Source organism: Pipra filicauda, unplaced genomic scaffold (assembly GCF_003945595.2).
Source record: "Pipra filicauda isolate LSUMZ 115617 unplaced genomic scaffold, ASM394559v2 scaffold16_size7369187_pilon, whole genome shotgun sequence".
Classification (NCBI taxonomy): Eukaryota; Metazoa; Chordata; class Aves; order Passeriformes; family Pipridae; genus Pipra; species Pipra filicauda.
In genome coordinates this window covers 4,054,106-4,077,628 of record NW_024104207.1, presented here as the reverse complement: position 1 = coordinate 4,077,628, position 23,523 = coordinate 4,054,106, and the positions used below count along the sequence as shown (strand labels likewise).

The window sequence follows — 23,523 nt, the reverse complement described above, 5'->3', positions numbered from 1 at the left end:
GGCTAATGGAATAAATCAGTAACCTGATGGCACCACAGGACACCGCACACGGGGCATACAGGATCCTGTTGCCAGATCTAGGCACAAAGGAAGGAAAACTCCCCTAAAAAAAAATAAAACAAAAAAAGCAAAGCAACACAAAAAATATTGTGAATATCCTTGTGAATTCAGGCAGCTGTTACGGCCGAATAGGGGATGGACAGGCGCGCAGGGAAGCGGCCGCTACAGGGCGTCGCGGTGGAACTACCAGCAGGGGGCGACCGCAGCTGCTGCAACCCGGTCCCAGCCCCGCATCCTGGGGTCGCCGCCGCCCCGCATCCCAGCCCCGCAACCCGGGATCGCCGCCGCCTCGCGCCCAGCCCAGCCCAGCCCAGCAGCCCCTCATCCCCACCTCCCCTGCACCTTTCACAGACCGGCATCCAGCCTCACACGCCGCTCCGCAGTCCTGCCACCCCTCCACTCAGCACCCCTGCGGCCTCGGATCCAGCCCGCACACAGCCCTCCAGCCCAACATTTCCCTTTGCCCACCACCCAGCAGCCTCATATCTCCCCAGGTCGGTGTCCCAGCAGTCCCGCAACCAAGCACACCAGAAGACCTGCATCCAAATGTCCAGTTCTGTAGCCCTGCAGACACACTGCCTAGCACCCAGCCCCAAATACCTGCATTTCAGCATCCCCACATCCCAGCATTGCGCAGCCCTACATCCTGGGAGTCCAGCAATCCCTACCACTCATCCTCACAGCCCATCATCCAGTGCCATATCCAAGTTGCACAGCAGCCCCAGAGCTTCACAGCTCTGCAGCTCAGCCTCCTGGCAGCCCCGCAGCCAGCAGCTCAGCCCAAGCAGCTCAGCAACCCAGCCTAGGGCACACAGCAAATGCAGCTGGCACAGTGCTGCTGCTTTGAGTCTAGGCTTTTTTATGGTTTCTGCCCTCAGGGGCAATGACAACTGTGACTGTGGAGGTGGTTGTAGTTATACTGGGGCTTTTTTTTCCTGAGGTCCTGCTATGGACTGTATTGGCAGAGGTGCTATTTCATTCCTGGGAGCTGGAAAAACCTCTCTAGTGTTAGCTTGCCACAGCCTGAGGAGGCAGCTTTACAGGTGTGCAGGATGCAGCCAGCATCACTGGTGCTCTCCTGGTCCCACTGCTCTGCAGGGCTGGAGGCAGGAATGCTACATGAGGAAAGGCAAACAGCAGCTGCCTCTGCAACTTCTTGGCTCCAATGCTACAGCTGGTACTTCACTGTGAGCTTTGCCTCCACCAGGAACAGTCCCTCCCTATGCACAGTAACAGATTTTTCTGCAGGATTTTAGCATTAGAAATGAATGCTGGAGAACCTGGTGCTTTTGTTACACTGGGACATTTATCCTGCCAACTGTGAATCAACAGGATTGCATTTCTGCAACTGGAAAATTCAATAAACATACGCAGAAAAATTATTGTCCCCCAGTTTTTGTCTATTCCTCTCCACTTTGTTGTCCTGCTGAATCTCATGCTAGCAACTCCTTACAGGAGGGTGGCAGCATGTTCAATCTGATGGAGCACTCCTCACCTGGCTGACTTACAGTAGAGCCTTGCTATTATATCTGAGGCCATAGCACAGGTGTGCTGCTCCTCTGTGAACATATTCCAAAGGCACATGTAGCCTATCTTAGCTGGAATTTCATCCTATTTTTTATTCAAGTACAAAATATCTGATTATTATTTTCAGCCGAGAGAAGGTGCTTGAAATGGAAAAAGTCCCTCAAGTCAGAAAATGGGATCAAAAATGAAGCTGTGGAAAAACATTTGCAGGCAAACAATAAAAATGCAGTTTGAGTAAATGGAAATATTTAATTTCAGAGCTTTCAAGATTTTTTTTAATTAACACTTAAAAGTAAAATTATTTACATTGTAGAAGACATTTGAATAAAGAAAATATTTTTTTAAATGTCAATAATTAAAAAAAGTGATGCTTTGATATTCATAACTTTTTCCTTATTACTTTTATTTGAGAAATGTACTGGGCATGTTTTCTTTTGTAACTCTCACAAGAAAAACAATAGCTTTGAGGGATCAGTATTTTTGAATTAGAAAACATTTTGCTGAAAACTCCTATCTGGAAAAAAGCTGGTAATAGTTAGTGTGAAAAGTCTAATAGGAACCTTTTAGTTCCAGATGTGTTGTTCTGCTTCCCCTGGTATGACAGAGGTACTTAAAATTAAAGTTCAAAGATGCCGCGCCGGTGGAACTAACTACATATTTCCTGACATTTGTGCCTGTCAGCACAAGGGTGGTTAGACTGCTATTTATAAATCCGAACTTAATTCATTGTCATACCAAAGGGAGCAGTCAAAACCCCAGAGAGAAATCAGGGTCAGTGCACCAGAGGCTTTTTCCTAACTTATTTCTGGCTATGTTGTATTCGGAAGAAAGATACACGTAGCAAACACAGTCCAATCCCAGCCCTCCTCTGCTGAGTCAGAGTCAGCTTCTTAGGTCTTACGGATCTCAAGTCATAAAGGCAGGATGGTCTTGTGGCTTAGGATATGGACTCTGAGTCAGAATAGTTTATTCATGAAAGAAAAATGCTCCTTTCGTTTATTAGCACATTATTCTCTAACTGGCCTAAGCAAATTGCCACTAGAAAGTTTCAGCTGTAGACATTTTAAAGATGAATAGGGTAAAAAAAGGGAAGCCCAATCGACATTTGATCATTTCTGCAGCAACATTGCATTTATCCGTAACTAGCTGTCCTGGTAGGAAAAGGACAAGCACCAGGGTAAATACCAGAAATATTCAGATTTGTGTTTCAGTCTAGTTAAAGTCCTGTTGATTAAGCTGGGAATGTTGATTAAAGACCTTAAGCTGTGACCCCCAGCAATTCAGTCAGGTTACTCCTGCTGCTCAGCAAGGCTTGAGTTAAATTAGAAAGCATGATAGAGCGTCAGTGAGTTTATCAGCTCTGAGCAGTGTGTTTCTATGCAGATAACCTGCAAGTACCTCTCTGCTCAGCCCCGGAGTCTTATGGGGGATTCAATAGCTTGTCTGTCTGCTGGTGGGAGATATTAGAGTCCTTCAAGAAAAAAATCCTAAAAACTAATCCTGCTTTGCACCAATCCTCTGGAAATCAGTCATTCAGTCCATATAGTTAATGATCAGTTGGTGGGTTAATAGCCAAACTTGAAGTCAAGGGTTATTAAAGCTTAAAAAAAAATTAACCACTCAGTGGCTGTCGTCAAAGAAAATACTCAGTTATTTTTTGATGGTTACTTCTCCCTCTAGGCTGCCATGGAGACTGACAAGGGATATTTTAACTTGTCAAGGCAATAGCACCATAGCAACAAAACCCTGAGAAGCCCATCAGTTTGGTGTACAGGACCTGTTTTGCATATTGGGCCTTTGATCTTTAAGAGTATTTAGCACTGCCAATTTTTTATGAGTGTAGTGAAGAGGTGAAATAGGTGCCTTGTTTAAGTAGGACAATTTATTATTGTCACTCAGCTTCTGAAGGACAAGCCATGCAGAAGAGCTCAAGTCAGGGGAGAGAGGCCTTGAACACAAGAACATTTACGCTTCGGTTAACAGGGAAGAAAGCTGCATGGGGGTTTGCAGAATCCAGTTCTCATTGCCTCAGAAAAAAATGATGTTTTTATTTCTGCACTTTCAATTTGTGTTTTCTCAGTTTACTGACAAAAGAAATTTTAATTATTTGAACAACAGAAGCTAAAGATAGGGCTTTTCCTTTCTGCTTCGTACTACGGCAACAAGATTGTTGGGCAAACTTAGACTGTATAACCTGTGGTGCCACTAGCTGCCACAGACAGTAGAAGGAATTCAGACCAATTTTGAGGGTATCAGCTGAGTCCGTCACTCCAGCAGGGAAGGAAAGAGGAATCACTGCAAATGAAGTGGAGACTTTTCCAGTGAGACCAGAGATGGTGTGATATAGGTAAATGATATAACATAGCTAAGAACAACTGCTTCCAAACACAAAACTGTAAGAGGTAAGAGTCATTTCTTGTTTCTGTGATCTTTCTCTGATAGAAAGCAATCTATAATCCAGGACAGACAGCACTTAACAGCATCTAGCTGTATATCTGACAGGTCTTGACGATGTCTTTTCGCAGGCTTTTGAGCAGCAGCCGGCAGCATGAGATGGGCCGGGCTTTGCTCAGAACCCAACACCCGTTTGTGCCTCACCCACAGAGATGAACAGTTCTTTGGGGCAGTGCCTGGCACTGGGCAGCTGGTCACACTCACACAGAGAAAGGACCCAAAACAGTTCCCATGAGGTTACCCCATCCTATGGTTTTTAGGCTGCACTTCAGGGACACACCAATGATTCATAGGACAAGAGGAGGTGGTCAGTGAAGTGAATGGAGAAAAAGTGAATGGAACAGGTGCATCTGCTTCCACACATATAAACAAATACTACAGTAAGAGAGCAAGAACACTGAAATGTATCCTAGCCTTTGTCTAGTTTCCTTTCTGTTGTCAGTGAAAATCACCATGGAGCCATAGCACTTGACAGTGTTTGGATTGTTTTCTAAGAGTATGGTTGGAAGAGCACTGTCAGGAAACACCACTGCACCCCAGCTGCCTAGAAACAAAATCAGCTGTCCCTAACCATTCCTGACAGCCCTGGGTGTCTTACCGTTCTGGAGATGCTTCAGTCCCTGGAGGCAACTGAAATATGCAATTGTCCACAACATTAGAAAGTTTGTCTTACCATCTGTATTGAGCTTTCCGTGCTGCAGTTTGAGCTCGTTATGTCTTTCTTTATTTACCTCTACATGCTGTGGAGAACAGATTATTCCCTTTCTCTTTGATGTGGCAAAACCAAACAGCGTTCAGCTCCCTGTTGTTCATACAGCCCTCTCATGGGGATGGCCTATCCTTCCCCGGCCTTGCTGCCTGCTAGTGAGCCAGAGATGAGCAATGTACCCCAGAGCAGCCCGGGAGCAGCACTCTCCTCAGCTTTCCTTTTCTGTTGCCTTGGTTTTATTTAGTGCTGTCTTCCCAACTTTAATCACTTGCTGGATGTGCCTCTAGTTCTGAGTTCTTTTCCAGCGTTGATTCCTACCCCTTAGCTGTGTTTACTTAGGAGCAGCCAAAGCACATTCCTGTATCCTCTGCACCTGCTTTGCTCCTTTGCTGCCCTTCAGGAGGGCTTCCCTTCCTTCACAAAAGACAGCTCTCAAACCTGTGGGGACTGCACCACACACACACATACACACATGCAACCAGCTCTACGTTAACCAGGACTCAAGATAACCCAAAACATGAGAACAACAACAACAAAAAAGAGCTCTGTGTATAGTCAGTACCTGGAGCTAAACAGAGATATCCTACCCCTCATATTTTTTTTGTTAATTGTTGCTCTGGACATTTTTGTTTTATCAGATGGAGAAGGACACTCGAGACCTAACTAATTTGTCTCTTGTCAATGGCTCTTTGTTTTCTTTTAGTTTTTTTTCCCCCTTATTTTTTCCCTGGCCCTATAATCATTTCTTTGTCCCCTTCAGTAAGCTGGCCACTCAGAGCATTACATCCCTGTCTTAAACCTGGCTGTATTATGTTCATAACAGCAACAGCAGCATCTGCTGGGATAGCAGTGATGCACGGCCATCAAGGCTCCCTTTCCTAGGCACTGCACAAAAAAAAAAAATCTCACTGTCTGAATCAACCCAGCTCCACAGTGACCAGGACAAACGAGATGGAACCCCAGAGGAGAAAGCACCTTTTTATTTTGAAACCAATAAAACACTTTGGACTTTTCTCTCACAGGGACTTTATAGCCCTTGCTAATGGCAAGCTCTCTGTCTATGCGAGTGTAAGCTAGCAGCAAGGTACTAATAAATTAATAAAGTAGAGGCAGGGCACAGGCCCAGGCAGTTGCCCATGCAATTAAATGGTTGGCATTGCCCTTGCATGAGTTTGCTGCCAATGCCCAGGCATATTTCAGGAGCTAGTGTTGTTCTCTGCAGGTGGTTTGGGCACAGCTCTCCTGCTCTGGGGGGACAGGAGCACACCCCTTTGGCGATGGCTGGGCATGCCAATGGGTCTTGGGGGTGGAAAACACTCCTTGGCCTCTCCTACTAATTTGTGTGGCCGTAGACTTGGTGTCTCAGCACTGCACAGCTTAGAATGGATTTACTCATCGCAGCATCCCTGTGAAGCAGGGAAGTGCTGATAAGCCCCTGGGTCTGAGAGGAAAAACAAACTCATGGAAATGCTGAAAGGGCTACATGGCTCCAGAGAAGTCTTCAAGTCCCACAGCCCTCTTGTTTCTCAACCTCCTTCCCCAGCCCCAAGTCTTGAAGCCCCTCAGGTGGGTGAGGATGAGCCAGCCACGAAGACGTGCCCCCAATCTGGTGGGGATGCTGAGCTGCCCAGGACCACATGGAGCGAGACAGGGGCCACCTCCTTTGAGCTCTGCAGCTGAGAGGAAACCCAGCCTGCTGAGGCTGGGCAGCTTAAAGCATGAACTGGGCAAGCCTAGTCCAGACAACAGGATCAGGCTTGCACTTAACTTGACCCTTAGTGACTTGCAGAAGCTTAGGTAGGAACGTGGCTCCTCCACCCCACACGCTTTGACTTACTGGGATGTACAATGCAGGGTCTCTCAGAGGCCACATGTCAAATCCATATGGATGGTTTGTGTAGAGGAAATTGGCGGGGTCGGGAAGAGTGGAAGGTACTCGGTGCTTTACAGATACATTGCCTGAAGTTCCCCTGCTGAGAAAAACAGAAAGCAGTTCAGCATCATGCATTTTCCATTTTCTATTTTTTCCACTCATTTTCCCCATACCTGTGTTCTGAGGGAGATGATCAGTCATTCAGCTACTGGGTCATCTGTCTCTGTTACTAGATCACGTCCATCACTATGGTGTCAGGGACTGCAAATACAGAGAATCTGTGTTCATTAATTATGGCATTATATGAAAATGCACTGTTTTATCGACAGTCATATTTTGAGCAATACCATTATTTTGATACCTGAACAGTCACAACTGCACCTTTTGACAGAGTGCCCTCAGATTTCCAGGGCTAGCTCCCAGGCACAAGGTTATAGTCCCTGCAGAGCCATGCACACAGGGGGCAAGGATTTGTGGCAGGAGGAGGGAAGTGTTGGGAGCCACAGCTCCCCACCAGCACGTGATGGGTGACCCTACCCCAAGACACCCAGATGCAGTGAGCCCACCCCCGGTCATAACCCAGTGAAGAGCTTTACTATGCCCAGAGGCCAGCTGGAGGCTTCATAGGGTGGATGGATCCAGAGGCCATATGGATCCAGGCTGTGAAGATTCAGCTGTATTTATCCGAGACTGCTTTTCTTCTCAGCTCACCTCTTACTGACACCTGCACACCTCCTGTGTGGTGGAAATATTTGTGCCTTTCCCTGCTCCAGGGTGCTGATAGCAGAGGTGCAGTGAGGGCTCATTACTTGCTCAGGGTGGTGCTGCAAAATCAGGAGGAGGAGGCGAAACCTACTCATGGCCTTACCTTAATTATTATTATTCTCCTTGCTGAGTCTTCTCCTTACTGCCTCTGATAGGAAAGGTGCTTTTCGTGCATATAATTGCTTAAAAGCAAAAGGAAAACTCAGCAAAATGAAAAGCACCACCACCACCACAAAAAAAAAAAAATCCACACAAGAAACCTGGGCCTCATTCACTCTTCTGTTAATTAGCCTTAAAGAAAACAATAAAACGAGAAAGCAAAGAAAAAGCCTAGGAAGGTAATTGGGCTGGGCTGCTGAAGAAGCAAGAACTGTGGGAAACAGGGAGATGGCTGCAGACAGCATCACCTTGCAGAAACCCCACATTTCTGAGGTCTGCCTCTCTCATGAGTCCTGCTTTGCAGCAAATCAGAGTAGACGGGGTAATTATGACAGCTGTGCTTTAGACTGGTTTAAGAAGTTGTATTTTCCTGACCGCCTTTGGAGCACAACAGCAGTGGCAGGCAGATTCCTGCCAGCACAGCTTGGCTAAATCTACCAAAACAAGCAACCGACTAGCCTTCTGGAAGAACTTGCTGGGTTATTTTTGATAGGCGTTTGTTTTCAATGACAAGTTTCCGAGGAAAACAGTAGCATTTTAAAATCTACATGTACAGCCAAGAAAGCTTGTGGACTTTTCCCTCCTTCTTTCCAGCAAATACTTTGCTGCCTCTTTTACAATGCCATTTCTAATGACGTAAAGTGAAGATAAGAATTGTTTGCCCACACTGCCTTGCTCAGTTTTCCATGTGTAGCTTCTGGCTGATTTGCCATGTGCCCCTGCTGAGGTCTCAATCCATTTTCAACTGAAAGCGTCTGGGTTCTTGCTTGGCTTATCATGCCGACACAGCTGGCAACCTATTAATCTCCTGTTCCCTATGCCTTTACTTCAGTGGGAAAGCTCTGGTGCTTTTTAGTGGTTTGTATTTGCAGCTAACAGAGGCTGGTGCTCAAAGCCTCTAGGACACTTCTCCACAAAAACCCCTCTCCTGAACTACTGGAGCTGGAAGCGGTTCAGCATTTTTGTCCTTCTTGCTCTAACACTCTCTGTCAAAGATATGGAGATCCACAAAGCAGCTGGAGAAGCAGGTTCAAAGACAGGATCACATTATCTACCAGTAATGCTTTACCCTCATTCACATCTTTAGTCTAAGGACTTCAAGACACCTACAAAGCACTTTCTCAAACACTGATAAATTGAGGCTCAGTTTTCACTCAGTAGGTTTGTTTCCCTGTTGAGCTATGTTTTTAGGCACATGAATTCTGTCAGCTCCCTCCCCAGCTAAGAGAGGACACTAGTCTGTCAAGGTTATCTAGTAAAGGAGCCCTTGGAATCTCATTCTGCTTAGAAAACTGTTTTAAAGTAACCTGGTGAAAACATTGCTGTGTGATGGTAAACCATTGCCTTTTAGAGCCATGCTGGTGGTACTGTTCTGGCAACTCTTTCTTTCAAAATCCAGCTCAAATGCACTAGAATGGCAATTTCCTGAGCCCAGCCTTGTATGCTAGTGAAGGACTCCCAAGTAGAGACAGGATGCCTGAAAGGGAAAAAATCTCTTATATTGTGGTTGGCTTCTGATTTATGTATAACTATTATGGCTGAAAAGTGCTGTCCTGAAAACCTGGGAATCGAAGGTTTTCATCCTGTCCCTGAAAAGACAAACATAATGCCTGTGTAACTGCTTTCCAGTATCCCAAACCAGCTCACAGTTCGCTACCAAAGAAGATTTCTGGTGGGGTGGAGCACAGCATGCTGAGAAGTGCCTGCTCCTCCCCAGCTGCGGCTGCCGGCACCACGGAGGTGGGATTGACTCGGCACTGAGCTGGCCCAGCTAAGCTGGGGATCAGGGAGGCACCCGGGAGCCCGCCCCCATGTACAACCACCTGAGCCAGGATGGTGCTGATTTGGATGGCAGCGTTTGCTCTGCACTAAGTGAATCATGGTCTTTGGTTTCCTGCCTTTGTGTTACCATGCAGCACAGAAAAAGCCATGGCTTTCCCTCTTTGCTAAGCTGCCCCAGAGCCAGCTGTGGATGCTTTCCTGAGATGCCTGCCCTCAAAGTCGGGCAGTTATCACAGAAGAACAGACTGCTCACTTTCAATAAAACTGACACTTGCACTGGCTTGTTCCAAGCCTTTTAATCCCCACCAAGGAGATCCTAGCAACTGCTTTCAGAAGAGATATTTAAATGTGGAAAGGGAAAAGGCTTTTCAGCAGCGGCCATGGGGTTCTTCCAAGTTTGATACCAAGAGGAAGTGTCTGGCTCCAAAAGAGATAACACTAGGACCAATTGTTGTTTTTCAGCCTTAAAGAGTAACCAGCTAAAAATGCATGGGACAAACTGTCCACAAAAGCAGATCAGCACAGATCTATTGGCTAGGCCAAGTTTCACTGGGGAGGCTAGATGCAGAAGCAAGCATGAGAGCATTGCTGGCAGAGCAGACAGGTCTCTCTGTTAACCTCACCTCCCAGCACTGTTAACAAAAGTGAAGTCTCCCACTAGGAAGCTGGGCTCAGGAAACTTGGGCTCATGCAAGGGCGTGGATGGCCCAGTTTGCGGTGCCTCTGGGGACATCCCCCAGTGGTGGGGAAGTGGTAGATTTTTCCAGGGAGTACTAAGTACTGAATTCTGTTCAGCCTGGGTAGTGATTGTTTCAGCCCAATCTGGGCATATTTTACAAGCACCTTGAGAAATCGCTTCAGCATAACGAAGCTGTTCAGTGTCCTGATTCTCTGTTCTTAGGGGACACACAGACTGTCTGCCCTCTTGCATTCCCTTTTCTCTTGCAATATTTGCATTTGCATTTAAGACGTGCAAAGCCTGTCTCCTTCCACCTACCTCACTGCTCACTGTCCCTCTGTGCCCCATCAGCCTGGGTTGTAGCAGCCTCTTAGCAGCCTCTTCCCAGTTCTCCAGCCTGGTCTGAACGCATTACCCTCTGTCACAACTCATTGCAAACAGGGACCTTATTCTTAAATATATCCTTGCATCCCAAATGCAAAGAGATATCTTCACATTTAGGTTATCAATATTCAAAAGCATCAGCAATTTTAGGCCTGGTCCAGACACAACTTCTGCATCTCCTGTTGTGCAGCTGGAGTTCCCCAGCACCTCCCAGCCCTCTCTCTGCAGACTCAGGAAGTCAGATCCCTTATATCCGTCATGCCATAAGGATGTAGATTTTGGGGAAGAAACCCCAGGTCTGGCAGGCTGCTCTGGAACCTGACTCCCATTTGAAGCAGTCCTGAGGCCTAAAACTCTGGCAAGGTGAGGGGTTCAGGTATAGCATGTGGGTGGGGTACACAGAACGGGGTGATGAATTTTAGTGCACACAGATTGCTGGGGTTCATCTGCATTCAAAGAGACTCTGGGTGTTTAATCAGTATGAAAACAAAACAGATGCCTCGCATAACCTTGAAAAGAAAACTGATAAAGGTCTTTCAGCTTGTCTAAAAAAGAAAATGTCTCCTGTACAAAAAATACCTCCAAGATACAAACAACTTCAGGAATATAGACTACATCACTGAAGATGTAGGAGTGTATATGGGAGATGGTGGACTGCAGTCTAGGCTTGGGCATGAAGGCCATAGAGATCTGCCTGTGGGGTCACATGAAGATGCCCATAAATGTAGGTCACCTCAGTTCCAGCATGGAGTAAAGAGAGCGTTCATATCAGGGATAAGAGCAGGGCTGAAGCAGGAATCAGCAGAGGCAGCCGGCACGGTTTCTTCCCAGGAGTGCTACAACTGTCAGGAAGGCTGTGGCAGAAAAATTACTCACTAGTCTGCTTTAACAGGGAGGGGGATGCATAGCAGAAATGAAAGGTTTTCCCAGCTGCTGGAAAGAGCCCCTAGAGAACAGAAGCATGGCAGACTAGGATTTTGACAGCTGTTTTGGGAGTCCACCTGAGGAACCAGTAGGGTTATGGCAGCTAGGAAAACTAGTGAGGGAATTCACACATGGACTGGTAGGTGGTCTGGTAAAGAGCACCTGTGCTGCAGAAACCATGTCAGTTTTGAGTGTTAGCTGCTCTGCTCCAGCTCCTCAGTGATGTGTGTCCAAACTGAGCTGTTGTTTCTCTTCTCAGCTCTCTCCTCTGTCACTCACCAGTCCCACCAGTGTGCAGCACATTGTCCAAGCATGTTTTTTTCTCCTCCCATTTAGTCCTTGGATTTCCTCCCTCTCTCCAGATTGTGTGTAAACTGGGACTCCTGTGGCAGAAATAGCATGGTAGGTTATAAATCCTAGTGAAAAGAAGAGCAATGAAATGCAATATACCACAGGGCAGGGGCAGTTCCTTCATTCAGGTGTTTGGCAAAACTGGTAACTTTGTTAGTTTTCTTACCAAGACATTTATCTGCCACCACCTAGATCTTACCCAGTGTGTCTCCAGCAGTGCCCAGGCGACCTGCTGGGGTGACTGCTTAGTCTCTGCTCAGAGCCAGCAGGGAGAGCCCTCGGAAGAGCTCCCACCTCTGGTGCACTCAGAGGGGTGTGGGGCAGCCCTAGGGCAGTGAGGGGCTTACAGGACAAGCTGGCAAATTGGTGACTGTCACACAAAATCAGGACATGCAGTGCTTTTCAGTACCTGACCTCAGATCAGCCAAAAAGGATTTTGAAAGCGAGATAAAGGACTCACCTCCCACTGTGGTTTCCCTGCAGAGGCGCCTCAGATAGAGGTTAATTTGTTTTCTGAATTAAATAGAAATTTGGGAGGCTTGAAGCAATTGTTCTTTGTTTTGGTTCTGTAGGGTTTTCTCCATGTTTATCTCAACAATTGGTTTTGCCTGTGAGTTTTTGGTAGCCTCTTCTCAATCAGAACTCAGCTGGTAGGGTGGCAAGAATTTATTGTGTTAGTAATGTGTGCAACTTACTGATCCCTTTCCCCAGGTAGTGAAAACGTCCCTGAAATCAATACTTTGGGCATGAAAATGTTATTAAAAAAAGCCCTGGCAAAAATATAATTTTTTAAAACTACAAATCAAATATATAATAAAAGTAGCAGTATCTTGTAGTTCTCTAGCCCTTTCCCCTCATATTTCTCAAAGAACAGTCTCAAAGGCACTTATCTAGAGTCAGAGCACTCCTTTATATAAATTGCCCTTTCCTTCCCAGGTTGCTGTCCTTTCCTTGCTCTCTCTCTTTCTCCCTTCCTCACTCCCTCCCTTCCTCTCTCCTTCCCTTTTCTTCCCCTTTCTTTTCTCACCACCTTGCATGCCACTGACCCACTCCACCAAGTCACCAGGATCCTGCTTTTTGGAAAATGAAGGGGTGCATTAGAGATGGGTTTTTTTCCAGACCCTAGGGTTGCTCTTTTCAATAAAGAACAGGATCTTGGTGACAGCCGTACAGAGCAGCCATACCCTTCCCTGGAACAAGCAGCAGTGCATCATGTCATGCTCAGAGAGTGCTGCCTCACTCCCTCGCCTCTCTCTGTGTCAAGCTTTTCAAGTTTCTGCAAGAAAACAAAAAAAAGAAAGGTTTGCATTCTACAAGGCCAGTATCTAGTTCATAGTTTTTATATCACAGGGAAAAAGATAAGCCAGGGTATAACAATGACCTACTTCACATCCTGATAAAATAATTTCCTCTCTCTGTAATTTTTCTTGAAGAATAATATTTGACTAACATGAGCACGTAGGATAGAGGAAGAGCGTTTCTGGGAACTGGCTGATAATGTGTCAAATTCAGCCCTGAGACAGACAACTGCCACCCTGTTGACCCATGTGGAGTTAAGCCTGTTTATCCCCCAGATTAGAGCTCTGAAAACAATTGGGTTCAAACCTGTAAGATGTGTGCATGTGATAGGGTTGAGGCTGAAAGCTCAGAAGCAGGGGCTATCTGTTTCAGCATCCCTCCATCAATGCACCCTCAGCCCACCGCCACCACGGCTGCCTGGGAACTGCTCTGACTTGCTGCTGTGGTGCAAACGGCCCCCCCCCTTTGCAAAACAACTGTTTAGCTCATCCTTTTACACAAAAGGCTACAGTACTGGGTAGGGTACATTACAGTATAGGGCAACCATGCAGCTCTGAATCCACTCACATCCCCCCTCCCCAAGCACAGAAACAATGCAGACTGTTATGGCTCACTTGCTGGAGCCTACTTAGCTCAATGCATTGGCTGTATTTGTCTACTGAAAGTGTTTAAAAATGTACATGTGGCATTTTTTGCTTGCATCATTGCATGAAGGGCTTTCTCACATCATCTTTCGATGCTGTTCAAATGGATTGCCACCCAGTGCATATCGCCCACCCTCTCATCTCCCACCTACAGGATTTTTCCTTGTGGTTTGCAACTTTTCTCTTAAGGAGTTCTCATACAGGACACGAATTTGCCATTTGCCACTGCAGATAAGAGGTGTCATTGCTCGTACATCCTTGTGCCCTCAGTTGTGCCATATTCCAGCTTGGTGTCAGAGATTGCAGAATGCCTGCTCACCTTCTCTTCAGCAAAAATAGACAAAACAGACCAAGGGGGCAAAAATCCATCAGCTGCCATGACTTCAGCAAGATGGCCAAAGATGGCCAAAGCCAACTAGTGAACAGTATTTACTGTACTTACTGTCAACGTATTTACTGTGTGCTGACTTCCAGCTTCATATGCTATTCCACAGTACTAACAAGGTACATGATTTATGGGATGCTGCTGAGAGCAAAATGTAGTTAAAATGTAATTATGGTACTCCTTTTATTTCTTTCCTTGAATAAATGTGGTATGAATCTTGCCTGGTCTATTGACTTTTCTCCAGTTTCTTGTTCCCCGAGGTGGAAGGTTCCCCTGGATTTCTAGAGATGGAAAACTACCAACTGCTGGGCTCTGACAGGAGAAGGGTAACAAGCATTTTGGCACAGAGATGGAGACCCCTTTTGACAGCTCTGCTCCTCAGGCACAACGGGCCTTTCTATCAAAGCTCATGTGTGCAGGAGACAACTTTCTTGGGTACTGCTCAGGGGAAACTACAGCCTTAAAAGCTGTACCTCTTCCCATTGTACATGTCTTTTGTTAGCATTGCCTTCTCTTGTATAGAGATGCACCTATATATACACTTAGAACCACACAGAATAAAAATGAGATACTGGGCTGCAAATGTGGTTCTGCCCTCTGCACAGAGCAGTAGGGAGGAAATGCACCAGAAGTAACAGCATCCAGCCTCCATGCTCGATGCAGTTCCCCAGAAATGACTGAAGATACTGTTCCTTGTCTTGTGCAGATCCTTGCTACCTTTGGAGTTTCACTGAAAAGTGATTTGTTTTCAATTCAGAAGAAGGGATACAAGTCTGTGCAATTTATCCATTTTCCTTTTGCCTCCATTGAAGGAAAAGAAGGACCTGTAACAATTTATGGTACAGGGACTGGTACCTGATTTTGGTCAGGAATGTGATTGTCACCTGTACCACTCTTATACTAAGCTGTGCGGTTCACTGTTGAAACGACATCGCTGCTCAAGCTGTTACCACACTACAGGTAGCTCTGAGGTCCCTCACCATTTCAGCAGAGCAGCCACGCAGTCTTCTCATGTCTCTGAGTGGAACACCTGCTGGGCTGAAGGTGCCCAATCCTGAATTAAACACTGTAATTTTGCAGCCAGGTGGCTGTGGAGCACACTTGCCTTTAAGGCTCTGCTATGGAGGGAGGAGCCTCAAGAACGAGCGTGGTAATAGGCTGCCCTGGTGGTAACCTTTCAAACAGCTGCAGCTGTTTGCAAAGTGAACCTGCATCTGCACACATAATGTTTTTCCCTTTTCCAACAAGAATAAGCCATATTAGCATTATCCTGGCACAACTGCATCCATACTCTAGGGAGTTAGCTGCAATAGTATTGTTAAAGCAATTCAGCTTTTCTAAGTAGACAAGCTATAATTACACTAAATTAAAATAGAATGCTTTTGTTCTAACCTCAGCATCCCCACGAGGACTTGCACCAAAATAACCAAAGGTACAAATTAAGCCATTTCTGTCATTTTAGTACATGCCTGAGCACAGGCAGGCTCCCACTTCAATCCTTCTACCTGTCACTCCTGGCAGAGCTCAGCTGCCTGGGTGATCTCCTCACAGGCTTCATCACAGAGGGATAAAAGTATGAAAGCGCCCAATGGGGAAACGCTTCTTGGTTGTAGCTGGGTGCCCTGTGATGACTCTCTGGGGCTAATGTCATATGTGTTAGCACTATATTTGTTAATTTAGGGGAACATAATTCTGCAGGACTGTGGTGTCCCATGAGAGGGTCAATGGCCCCTATGGGTCTTGAGCATGAGGGTCACACTGAGCCCCTATGCTCTGCTGGCTGCTCCATCCTTGCCTCGCTGTGCTCCTTGCAGGAAATGGGTGCTGCCACCCTGGTGCAGGGCTGCAGGGCGATGTTCCTTCCCCACACCTTCAACTGCATGCATAGAGCATCCGACCTGGGGTCTTCCCAGCTGCCTTCAGCCACGGAGGACCTTGGGTCTGGCCCTGCTTTGGAATGCCCAAAATGTCTAAGTGCACAAGTGCCACAACCCTATGGAGAGCCACAGCGACACTTCCCGTGGAAGAAGCCAGGGCACTTAGGAAAACAAGATCAGTTGTACAGAGTGATTATTTGCATGAGGCATGAGCCTTTGCAGGGCCTTCAGTGGTCTGACCACACAGAGCTTCAGGTTTTACTGAAGGTGGAAGATGACATCCCCACAGGCCTCACACTTCCAGCTCCTCCAGTTACCCTGAGACAGACAGATGGGGCATGATGGGCAGATGTAGCATGTGCTGCAGTACTAAACCATCTGCCTCACATGGGTTTCCATTTCAGTGAGGGAAATAGTAGGGCGCACTGGGAACTCAGATGCTGAAAATGGTAAACTGAAATCCCGACTCTGCCACAGACTTATCAGCACTAATTTGGGTAAGTTGTCTCAGATACCTGCACTCGATGCCTGCCAAGTGAGGTATCCCAGATACTCCAGGTGTCACGGTTCATGTTTGTACAGTGCTGCTAAGGTCCCCAGAAGAAATGTGTTAATAACGTTCCCAATTTAGGGCAGAGGCAAGCCATTCACCAGCCTTTCATTTCCAGCGTTCAACTGCAAAACCTTCCATGGCCAACTTATTTCAACGGTGCTAAAAATGAAGTGCCTCCTTTCCCACGGCACATGGCCCAGTTTATCCTTCCCCAAGGCTGCCGGTGGGAGCTCACTGAGCAAACACACCGAGAGCACGCCACCGCAACTTGACGGCTCTCCTGCCCTGCTAAGTGCGATCCGCTCCGCCCCTCCGGGAGAAGGGCGCAGGCAGTCGGGGCCCAGACCCGTGCTGGGGAGCCACCGGGGCCGCCGGCGAAGCCCCTGTCCCGCGGCGAAGCCCTGCCAAGGCCGAGGGTGCCTCAGAGCGGCGCGGCCAGAACGGTCCCTTACAGCGGCACCGCCGTGCAGGGGTGCGCGCGGGCCCCGACGGGGCGGGGCGGCCCCGCCCCCGCCGCCAAGCCAGCCAGTCGCGCCGCGCGGAGATGTGAGCGGGCCAATGAGAGGCGCGGCCGCGCGGCGGCGACCCGCCCCCTCCGCGCTCCCGCGGCCGTCGGGGCGGGCGGAGTGGGGCGCTGCGGCGCCGCCTGGCGGCCGGTGCCGGTCTATGCCGGGCCGAGCGGCGCCGGCCCCTCCCCGCAGCGCCGCGCTATGTCACGCGGCGGCGCGGGGCCGGCGGTCAGGACTCGGGAGCGCGGGGCGAGGCGGTAGCAGCGCCGCCGGGAGCCGCCGTCTGCGCCGGGAGCCGCCGCTGCCGCTCGCGCCCGGGGAGAGCCAGCCGGCACCGGGGCTGGCTTCGCGGCGGTCGCGCCGCTCCTGCCGGCCCGCCGGGGACCCGCACCGCCCGGCCGCCGCCGCGCCCCGCCGCCCCCCGGCCGGCGGCCCCGGGCAGCGCGCCACCCCCGGGTCCGCGGGGCTCTGCGTGGCCGCGCGGATGCCGCCGCAGCAGGAGGGCGAGGCGGGGTACATCAGCAAGCCGGTGCCGCCGGGCGGCTGTGAGGTGCCGCCCGTGCCCCCGCGGAGGGTGCGCAGCGGACGGGCGGCCGCGGCGCTGGGAGCGGCGCTGGGCGGCCGCTGCCGGGCGGCGGGGTCCGGGGCCGCGGCCGTGGCCGGAACCGGGACCGGAGCGGGGTCTGAACCGCGGCGGAGCATCAAGTGCGTGCTGGTGGGGGACGGCGCGGTGGGCAAGACCAGCTTGGTGGTGAGCTACACCACCAACGGGTACCCCACCGAGTACATCCCCACTGCCTTCGACAACTTCTCCGGTAAGTGACCGGGGGGACCGCGGGGACCGAGGCGGCCGGAGGGGCAGCAGGGAGCGCGTCCCGGTCGTGCCTCTCCCAGGGCCGTGGCTTGGCTGCTTGGAGGGGCTGATGTCCAGCTTCGGTGATTTCTTTATTTATTTGTGGGGAGCAGGACCCTACCCGGGCAGGACCGGAGCTTGTCAGGCTGCCATCGCAGGCAGCAGCACCAGCCAGTCGCCGGTGTAACGGAGCCGGGCTGGCAGCGACTGTCGTGCCTGGCGGTGCGACCAGAGCCGAGCTTTAATTGGGAACTCTCCGCTGTAAAGCTTAGCGCTCTCGGGCGTATCGGAACCGCCTAAAGGTCAGGTTAAATACCTTCTCTAGCCCATGCGAAGGGAGAGGTTCTGGGGTTTCTCTGTGGTTCAGCGGGGGCTTTTTCTGTCCGGGCGTGCTGAAGGTGTACGGCGGGGAGAATAAACTAAACCCTCGTAGCAGAATAAGATTCTGGACTGGCGGGCTAGCTCTTGGCGCTGCTGGCGGAGAGCTGGTGCCGTCACCGCCTACATCATCTCTTGTAGTGAAATGAATCGGAAAGCCCTGAAGGGCCTGTGTGTGCCCAAGTGTTAACGACAGACTCCCTTCCAGCTCTGCTAAATCGTTGAATCTAAACTAACTGAAGAAAGATAAGAACTGATTTTTTTAATTTTTCCGTAATGGAAAACGTGTAAACTTGGACTCACCTCAGTTTTACCCTCCCTCCTTTCTCTCCAAAGCTGTTGTGTCTGTCGATGGGAAGCCAGTGAGACTTCAGCTCTGTGACACAGCTGGTCAGGTCAGTGGAGCCACTTATTTGATTTCAGTGACAGCGGGAGGGGAGAAGTTGTTGCGCAAAGTTGTCCTGCAAATGACTTCATGGATTTGAAAGTATTCCCAGTGTTTGATCATCTTATTATCCGCTATCATTTTCATTGCTGCTTAATGCCCTGCTTTGTCCGGTGTCTGTTGAAGAGTGGGGGGCGTACTGTGCCTCTGTATAGGGGCTGGCCACAGGCTGCTGCTCTGCTGGCTCAAGCTGCTGCTGTGTTTAGCCTGACTAGAAAGGCTGAACATATTGGGGATCCAACGGCCACCTGGTTTTCTCTTTGAGCAGTTGTCACTGTCTTTATCTTTGCTAAATAATTGCGTTTAAGAATCAGGGTGTTTGGGATGTATGCATGCAAAGCATCCACAGCTTTAGGTGTCCAGAGATAGACTGTGTTTTTGAAGAGACAGAGGCTGAAGGGAGAAAAAAGTCCTGTTGGGTGTTGTCCACGGAGACTTCATATTTGCCATTCCCCACCCCCTTAAAAAGTGATGCTGCCGCGAAGCTGAGGTTTGCTGTAATCTAAGACCTGAAGAGATGAGGGTAGCTGATGTCTCTCATCTCCTAGTTTGCGTGATACATAAAAAGAGCCCATTTCTTACCGCCTTATATTTTCTGCAAATCCCTGGCTTGTACCATTCTGAGCAGTGTGCAACACTGCTTGCCAGGGGTTGAGGCTGGATAACCAAATGTAGGCAAAAATATTTGCTATCTCTCTGTAATTTGAAGGCAGTGGGAGTTAGGATCCTTCACAGCTTTGTGGATCTAGGTCTACGCCTTCACCAAAAACATGCTGAAAAATCTCAGTGGCCTTAACATACAAACCTATTTAGATGAGTAGTAACTGGGTGTGCTACTTAGGAAAGGGGTTTGAAGGGCTGTGTAGTCCTCGACAGCAGTGTAAGACTCCCATGCGCACTACAAACCAATGCCGAAATCCTACAAATGGCATTCTGCGAGTACCAATATGAAGTTAAACAGCAAGACTGTCCCATAATTTTGTGTCCTACTGAAGAGATGGGGTGGTACTACAGCAGCATGGGCTGTGCGTGTTCATATGCAGAGTGTGGCAGGTGAAATTGCCGTTGGATGACAGTCTGTGGATATGTAGTGCCTCTGGAAATGCAGCTGCAAGCTGCAGGAGAGATGGGCAGGCCACCCCGGCACCTCTTGCCTTTGTTAAGGCAAGAGGTACCTCTTGCCATTAATGCTTAAGATGTTTGCTATGGCTGCCCAAGGGCAGCTGGAGTGGGTAGAGTCGCTGCCTTTAAAATTAAAAGATTATCTAAACTGGCAGAAGTTGTCCTGAGTAAAAGATTTCTAGATGGATACTTTGGTAAAACTGCTGCTGAAATCTGCAGCTAAAAGAGCACTCCAGACAGAGGGAAATTCTATTTCAGCTTCTACTTCTATTTCCTCACTAGCCCAAATAGGTATAGAGTCTCTGCAGGCCATGTGCCTACCATTGAAACAGCAGGAGTGTACTTGGGATATAAAGGGCACTATTTCATCTTGGTGGAAACCCTTAAGATCTGGGTTTGGCTTCCAAACCCATTGAATTGAGACCTTTTGAGCTTTCTCAGGTAGCAAGAAGAGGCAATTACATGGCAAAGTACCTTTCTGCAAACAGCCCTGTTGTTCAGCACAGCATCTCTCAGTAGATGTGGGGGTTTTCTCGAGCCAAGCAGTGAGAGCCTCGTTTCCTCTGAGGCTTAATCTGAGAATCAAGAGAGCTAATGAAGCTTACTTTCTTGACTCATGTTTTATAAATTGCTGTCTCTCCCAGAGATACTGCTAGAAGAAATTCATTTGAGTGGAACAGGACTTCTGAGGCTTCCAGGGGTCTTTAAACTGCGTATCTTGGGCCTCCAGAGGCTTTAAAGCAAAGTCTCACCACTCAAAAATTAACATGGAACGTGGAACTTGAAATTCAACAGTAAACTGCTGGTACCAGGGAGATGTTTTCAGCTCTATGTTTCTGTGCACTTTCAATTCCAAGCTTTTGAGAACATCGTCCGTTTTAATTAAAATGTCACTGCCGCTGAGGCAAATCCTACCTGTTCAGGCTGCTAGTGTTACCCTGCTTTTATCCTGCTGTCAGCATAAAAGCAGCCTGCCTGGAGTTAACCCTTGTTTCTAGCTGCATTCTTCCCTGAGGATCAGCATGCCTTTGTTACCATGTTGGCTTTCTTGTGGCTAGATCTTGAAGCTGAAAAAGGGCCCTGCTTTGCTGGAGTTTGCACTAAAAGGAAAGAAAAAAACCCAGAAAGGTAGTGCTGGGAGGCCCGATTGCAGTTTGTTTGATGTGGCATGGGTGGGAGGGAAAGGTAAAGCTCTTACTCTATGTAATTGGCATGTTAAGCCTGCACATTGTAAACCATTATTGCTCCCTTTAGATTTAAATCCCTGTGCACAATGGCAGGGAAATTATTCCCCTATCCTGTAGGATGTTGTTAAGTAGTTACCAGTTTAAAAACCAACTCCAGGAAAGGTACCCAGAAAGGTACCTGCTGCCACATGCCTACTCTCTGACCTGTCAGCAGAGCAGCTTTGAGGTACATGGGTGCTCCTCATCAGAACTGCTTACTGACTCACCCCTACACCCTAAGAGGTGGCCCTGTAGAAAGTACTCTCTCCCTCTTTAATTTTTGGTTTCCTGTACTGTAACCTGCTTCCCGCAGCTTTGCTTCTTTGCTGAAGTAGGGCAGAGGGCCTCTGTACAAAGAGCAAAAGAAATATTTAAGCACTTGAAATAACCTGTGGCATGAATCAGAATATCTCAGGTACGCGGGGAAGCCACCACCTTCGTCCTGTGTGCCCAGCAGTGGCAGGGTGCCTGCTGGCTGGCAGCCATGAGACCTCAGGCTGAGTACAGGCAACTTCTGCTTGTAACACACCTTGTTGGGTACTCTGGGTGCTCATTTTGAGGTGCTTTTCGAGGGGGCAGTGGCAGGTGATCCTCAACTTCCCCAAAGGTCAGCAGCAGGCTAGAGCTGCTCTTCTGTGGGGTGCTAATGCAATTTTGTTCCATGCAGGATGAATTTGACAAGCTCAGGCCTCTGTGCTACACCAACACGGACATCTTCTTGCTGTGCTTCAGTGTGGTGAGCCCTTCGTCCTTCCAGAATGTGAGTGAGAAGTGGGTTCCTGAAATTCGATGCCACTGCCCCAAGGCACCCATAATCCTGGTTGGGACACAGTCGGACCTCCGGGAGGATGTCAAAGTCCTCATTGAGCTGGACAAGTGCAAAGAAAAGCCAGTCTCGGAGGAGGCTGCAAAGCTCTGTGCCGAGGAAATAAAAGCTGCGTCCTACATTGAGTGCTCTGCTTTGACTCAGAAAAACCTCAAGGAGGTCTTTGATGCAGCCATCGTGGCTGGTATTCAGTACTCGGATACCCAGCAGCAACCAAAGAAATCCAAGTGTAGGACTCCAGATAAGATGAAAAACCTCTCCAAATCCTGGTGGAAAAAATACTGCTGTTTTGTATAGGGATTACAAGGACCTGAGTGCTGCTCTGAGGAAATCAAATAGAGGCTATATTAGCTGAAATCTCAATTTGTGTTGTCCTGAGTGTATAATGTAGATCTGTATGTATGTGTATATGTTGCTACTGGATATCTCAGTTGCCCTTTTGAGGGTTGCAGAAGGATTCTTAGTTAAATAATTGCTATAAATCAGGTCTGGCATCCAGTTTTGTGACTAAAACTTCTCATTAAGGAAAAAAAGCACCACGCGTCTGTGAGCGTAGAAGGATTTGTCCAAAGGATTCAACTTCTTGTGTTGTAAGGTGCATGTGATTGACTGGGAGGAGCACACACCAGAGGCCTTCACTGCCAGGGCTTCACAGGAGGAACGCACAAGTAACGGTGGAAGCGTAGAGCTCTGTACATGGACGATCAAAGGGAAAAATAACACTGTGCCTCCTAATTGACATTTGTAGCTTTAAAACCCCATTCCTGCTCTCTTCTCTGTGTCTTCCCAAGCCAACACTCTTAGGGATCACTTTAAAAAGGGTATGCAAGAGGTGTAATCTATACGCAAATGCCATAGTTAAAAAGGTCAAGAGTATACCTTCAGCTTGCGGTGAGGGAATCTAATCCCTTATGGAGCTGACATCTCATTTGTCACCTTCTGACTTTGTGAAAGTCCTTTCTGTCCTCCTTCCCCTGCCTTTCCCAGGAAGCCGAGTGGAAGCCCAAGAACATGACCAAGCTTTAACTCGCTACCTCGAGCAGTGGTGATTTCCTCTGTATTTTTGCAGATGTGATGACAGTTCATCTATTTCAGTTGAAAGGAATGTAAATACTGTTGTGTTGGGTTTTTTGGGTTTTTTTAAGCGATGTAACAAATATCCATGCAGCACCATGTTAACCGCATCTGTTTTTTAAGTCTGCAGCAGGGAATTTCAGGATGCCCGTCCTTATGTTTTAAGGCTGCTAAACAAGTAACAAATCAGGCAGATTGAGATTTATAACAAACTGGACTCTAGAAACTGAGGCTGGTGCATCTTCTTTATGATACTGTTTTCAACCAATTTAGCGTTTCCCTTCTAAAGGGCACCAGTCACTTTTGGTTGAATCTTGTCCAAGCTTATAGTTGTGAAATTGGCTGAGGCCACCCCGGAAATAACTAATAATTCTTTTTTTTCTCAGATCAGTCCAACAGATTAACTGAAATGTGCCTAAAATGCAACTGGGGAATCAGCGTAGAGTTGAGTGTGACCTATTCTTTGAATCTGGTTCCTACTGAACTAAGCCTAACTGCAGTTGTAATGAGTTTGAGAGACCTGAGTGGTAATGCGACTCTGCAAGAATCAGTATTTAAACTTATTCTGCAGAGGATGTTTAGTTTGTGCTGTTTGTCTGCCTTTTTGTGGCCACAACTACTTTTTTCTTTTCCCCTAGGTATTTCAAGATCAGATTATATTTCCT

At 48.1% G+C, this 23,523-nt stretch overlaps 1 protein-coding gene and 1 long non-coding RNA gene across 8 annotated transcripts; one reads left to right on the top strand and one right to left on the bottom strand.

Annotated features, from left to right (window-relative positions):
* Positions 1 to 1,963: 1,963 nt before the first annotated feature.
* LOC113988109 lies at positions 1,964 to 16,876 on the bottom strand. Of its 7 annotated transcripts, none has more exons than XR_005562915.1 (6): positions 12,852 to 16,876; positions 12,128 to 12,314; positions 11,596 to 11,699; positions 6,797 to 6,884; positions 6,588 to 6,723; positions 1,964 to 3,882 (listed from the first exon to the last, which is right to left on the bottom strand). It is a non-coding gene; the product is annotated as an uncharacterized LOC113988109 (long non-coding RNA). The 7 variants fall into 7 exon arrangements; XR_005562913.1 differs by lacking the exon at positions 1,964 to 3,882 and having other exon boundaries at positions 5,647 to 6,723; positions 12,852 to 12,943; positions 13,763 to 16,876; XR_005562912.1 differs by lacking the exon at positions 1,964 to 3,882 and having other exon boundaries at positions 5,647 to 6,723; positions 12,852 to 13,934; positions 14,053 to 16,876.
* Positions 16,877 to 17,187: 311 nt separating this feature from the next.
* RHOU (ras homolog family member U) lies at positions 17,188 to 22,147 on the top strand. The gene is made up of 3 exons (XM_027721367.2): positions 17,188 to 17,749; positions 18,502 to 18,560; positions 21,626 to 22,147. Exons 1-3 carry the CDS (start codon positions 17,419 to 17,421, stop codon positions 22,079 to 22,081), a joined length of 846 nt encoding a protein of 281 aa, XP_027577168.1. The 5' UTR covers positions 17,188 to 17,418; the 3' UTR covers positions 22,082 to 22,147.
* Positions 22,148 to 23,523: the final 1,376 nt, after the last annotated feature.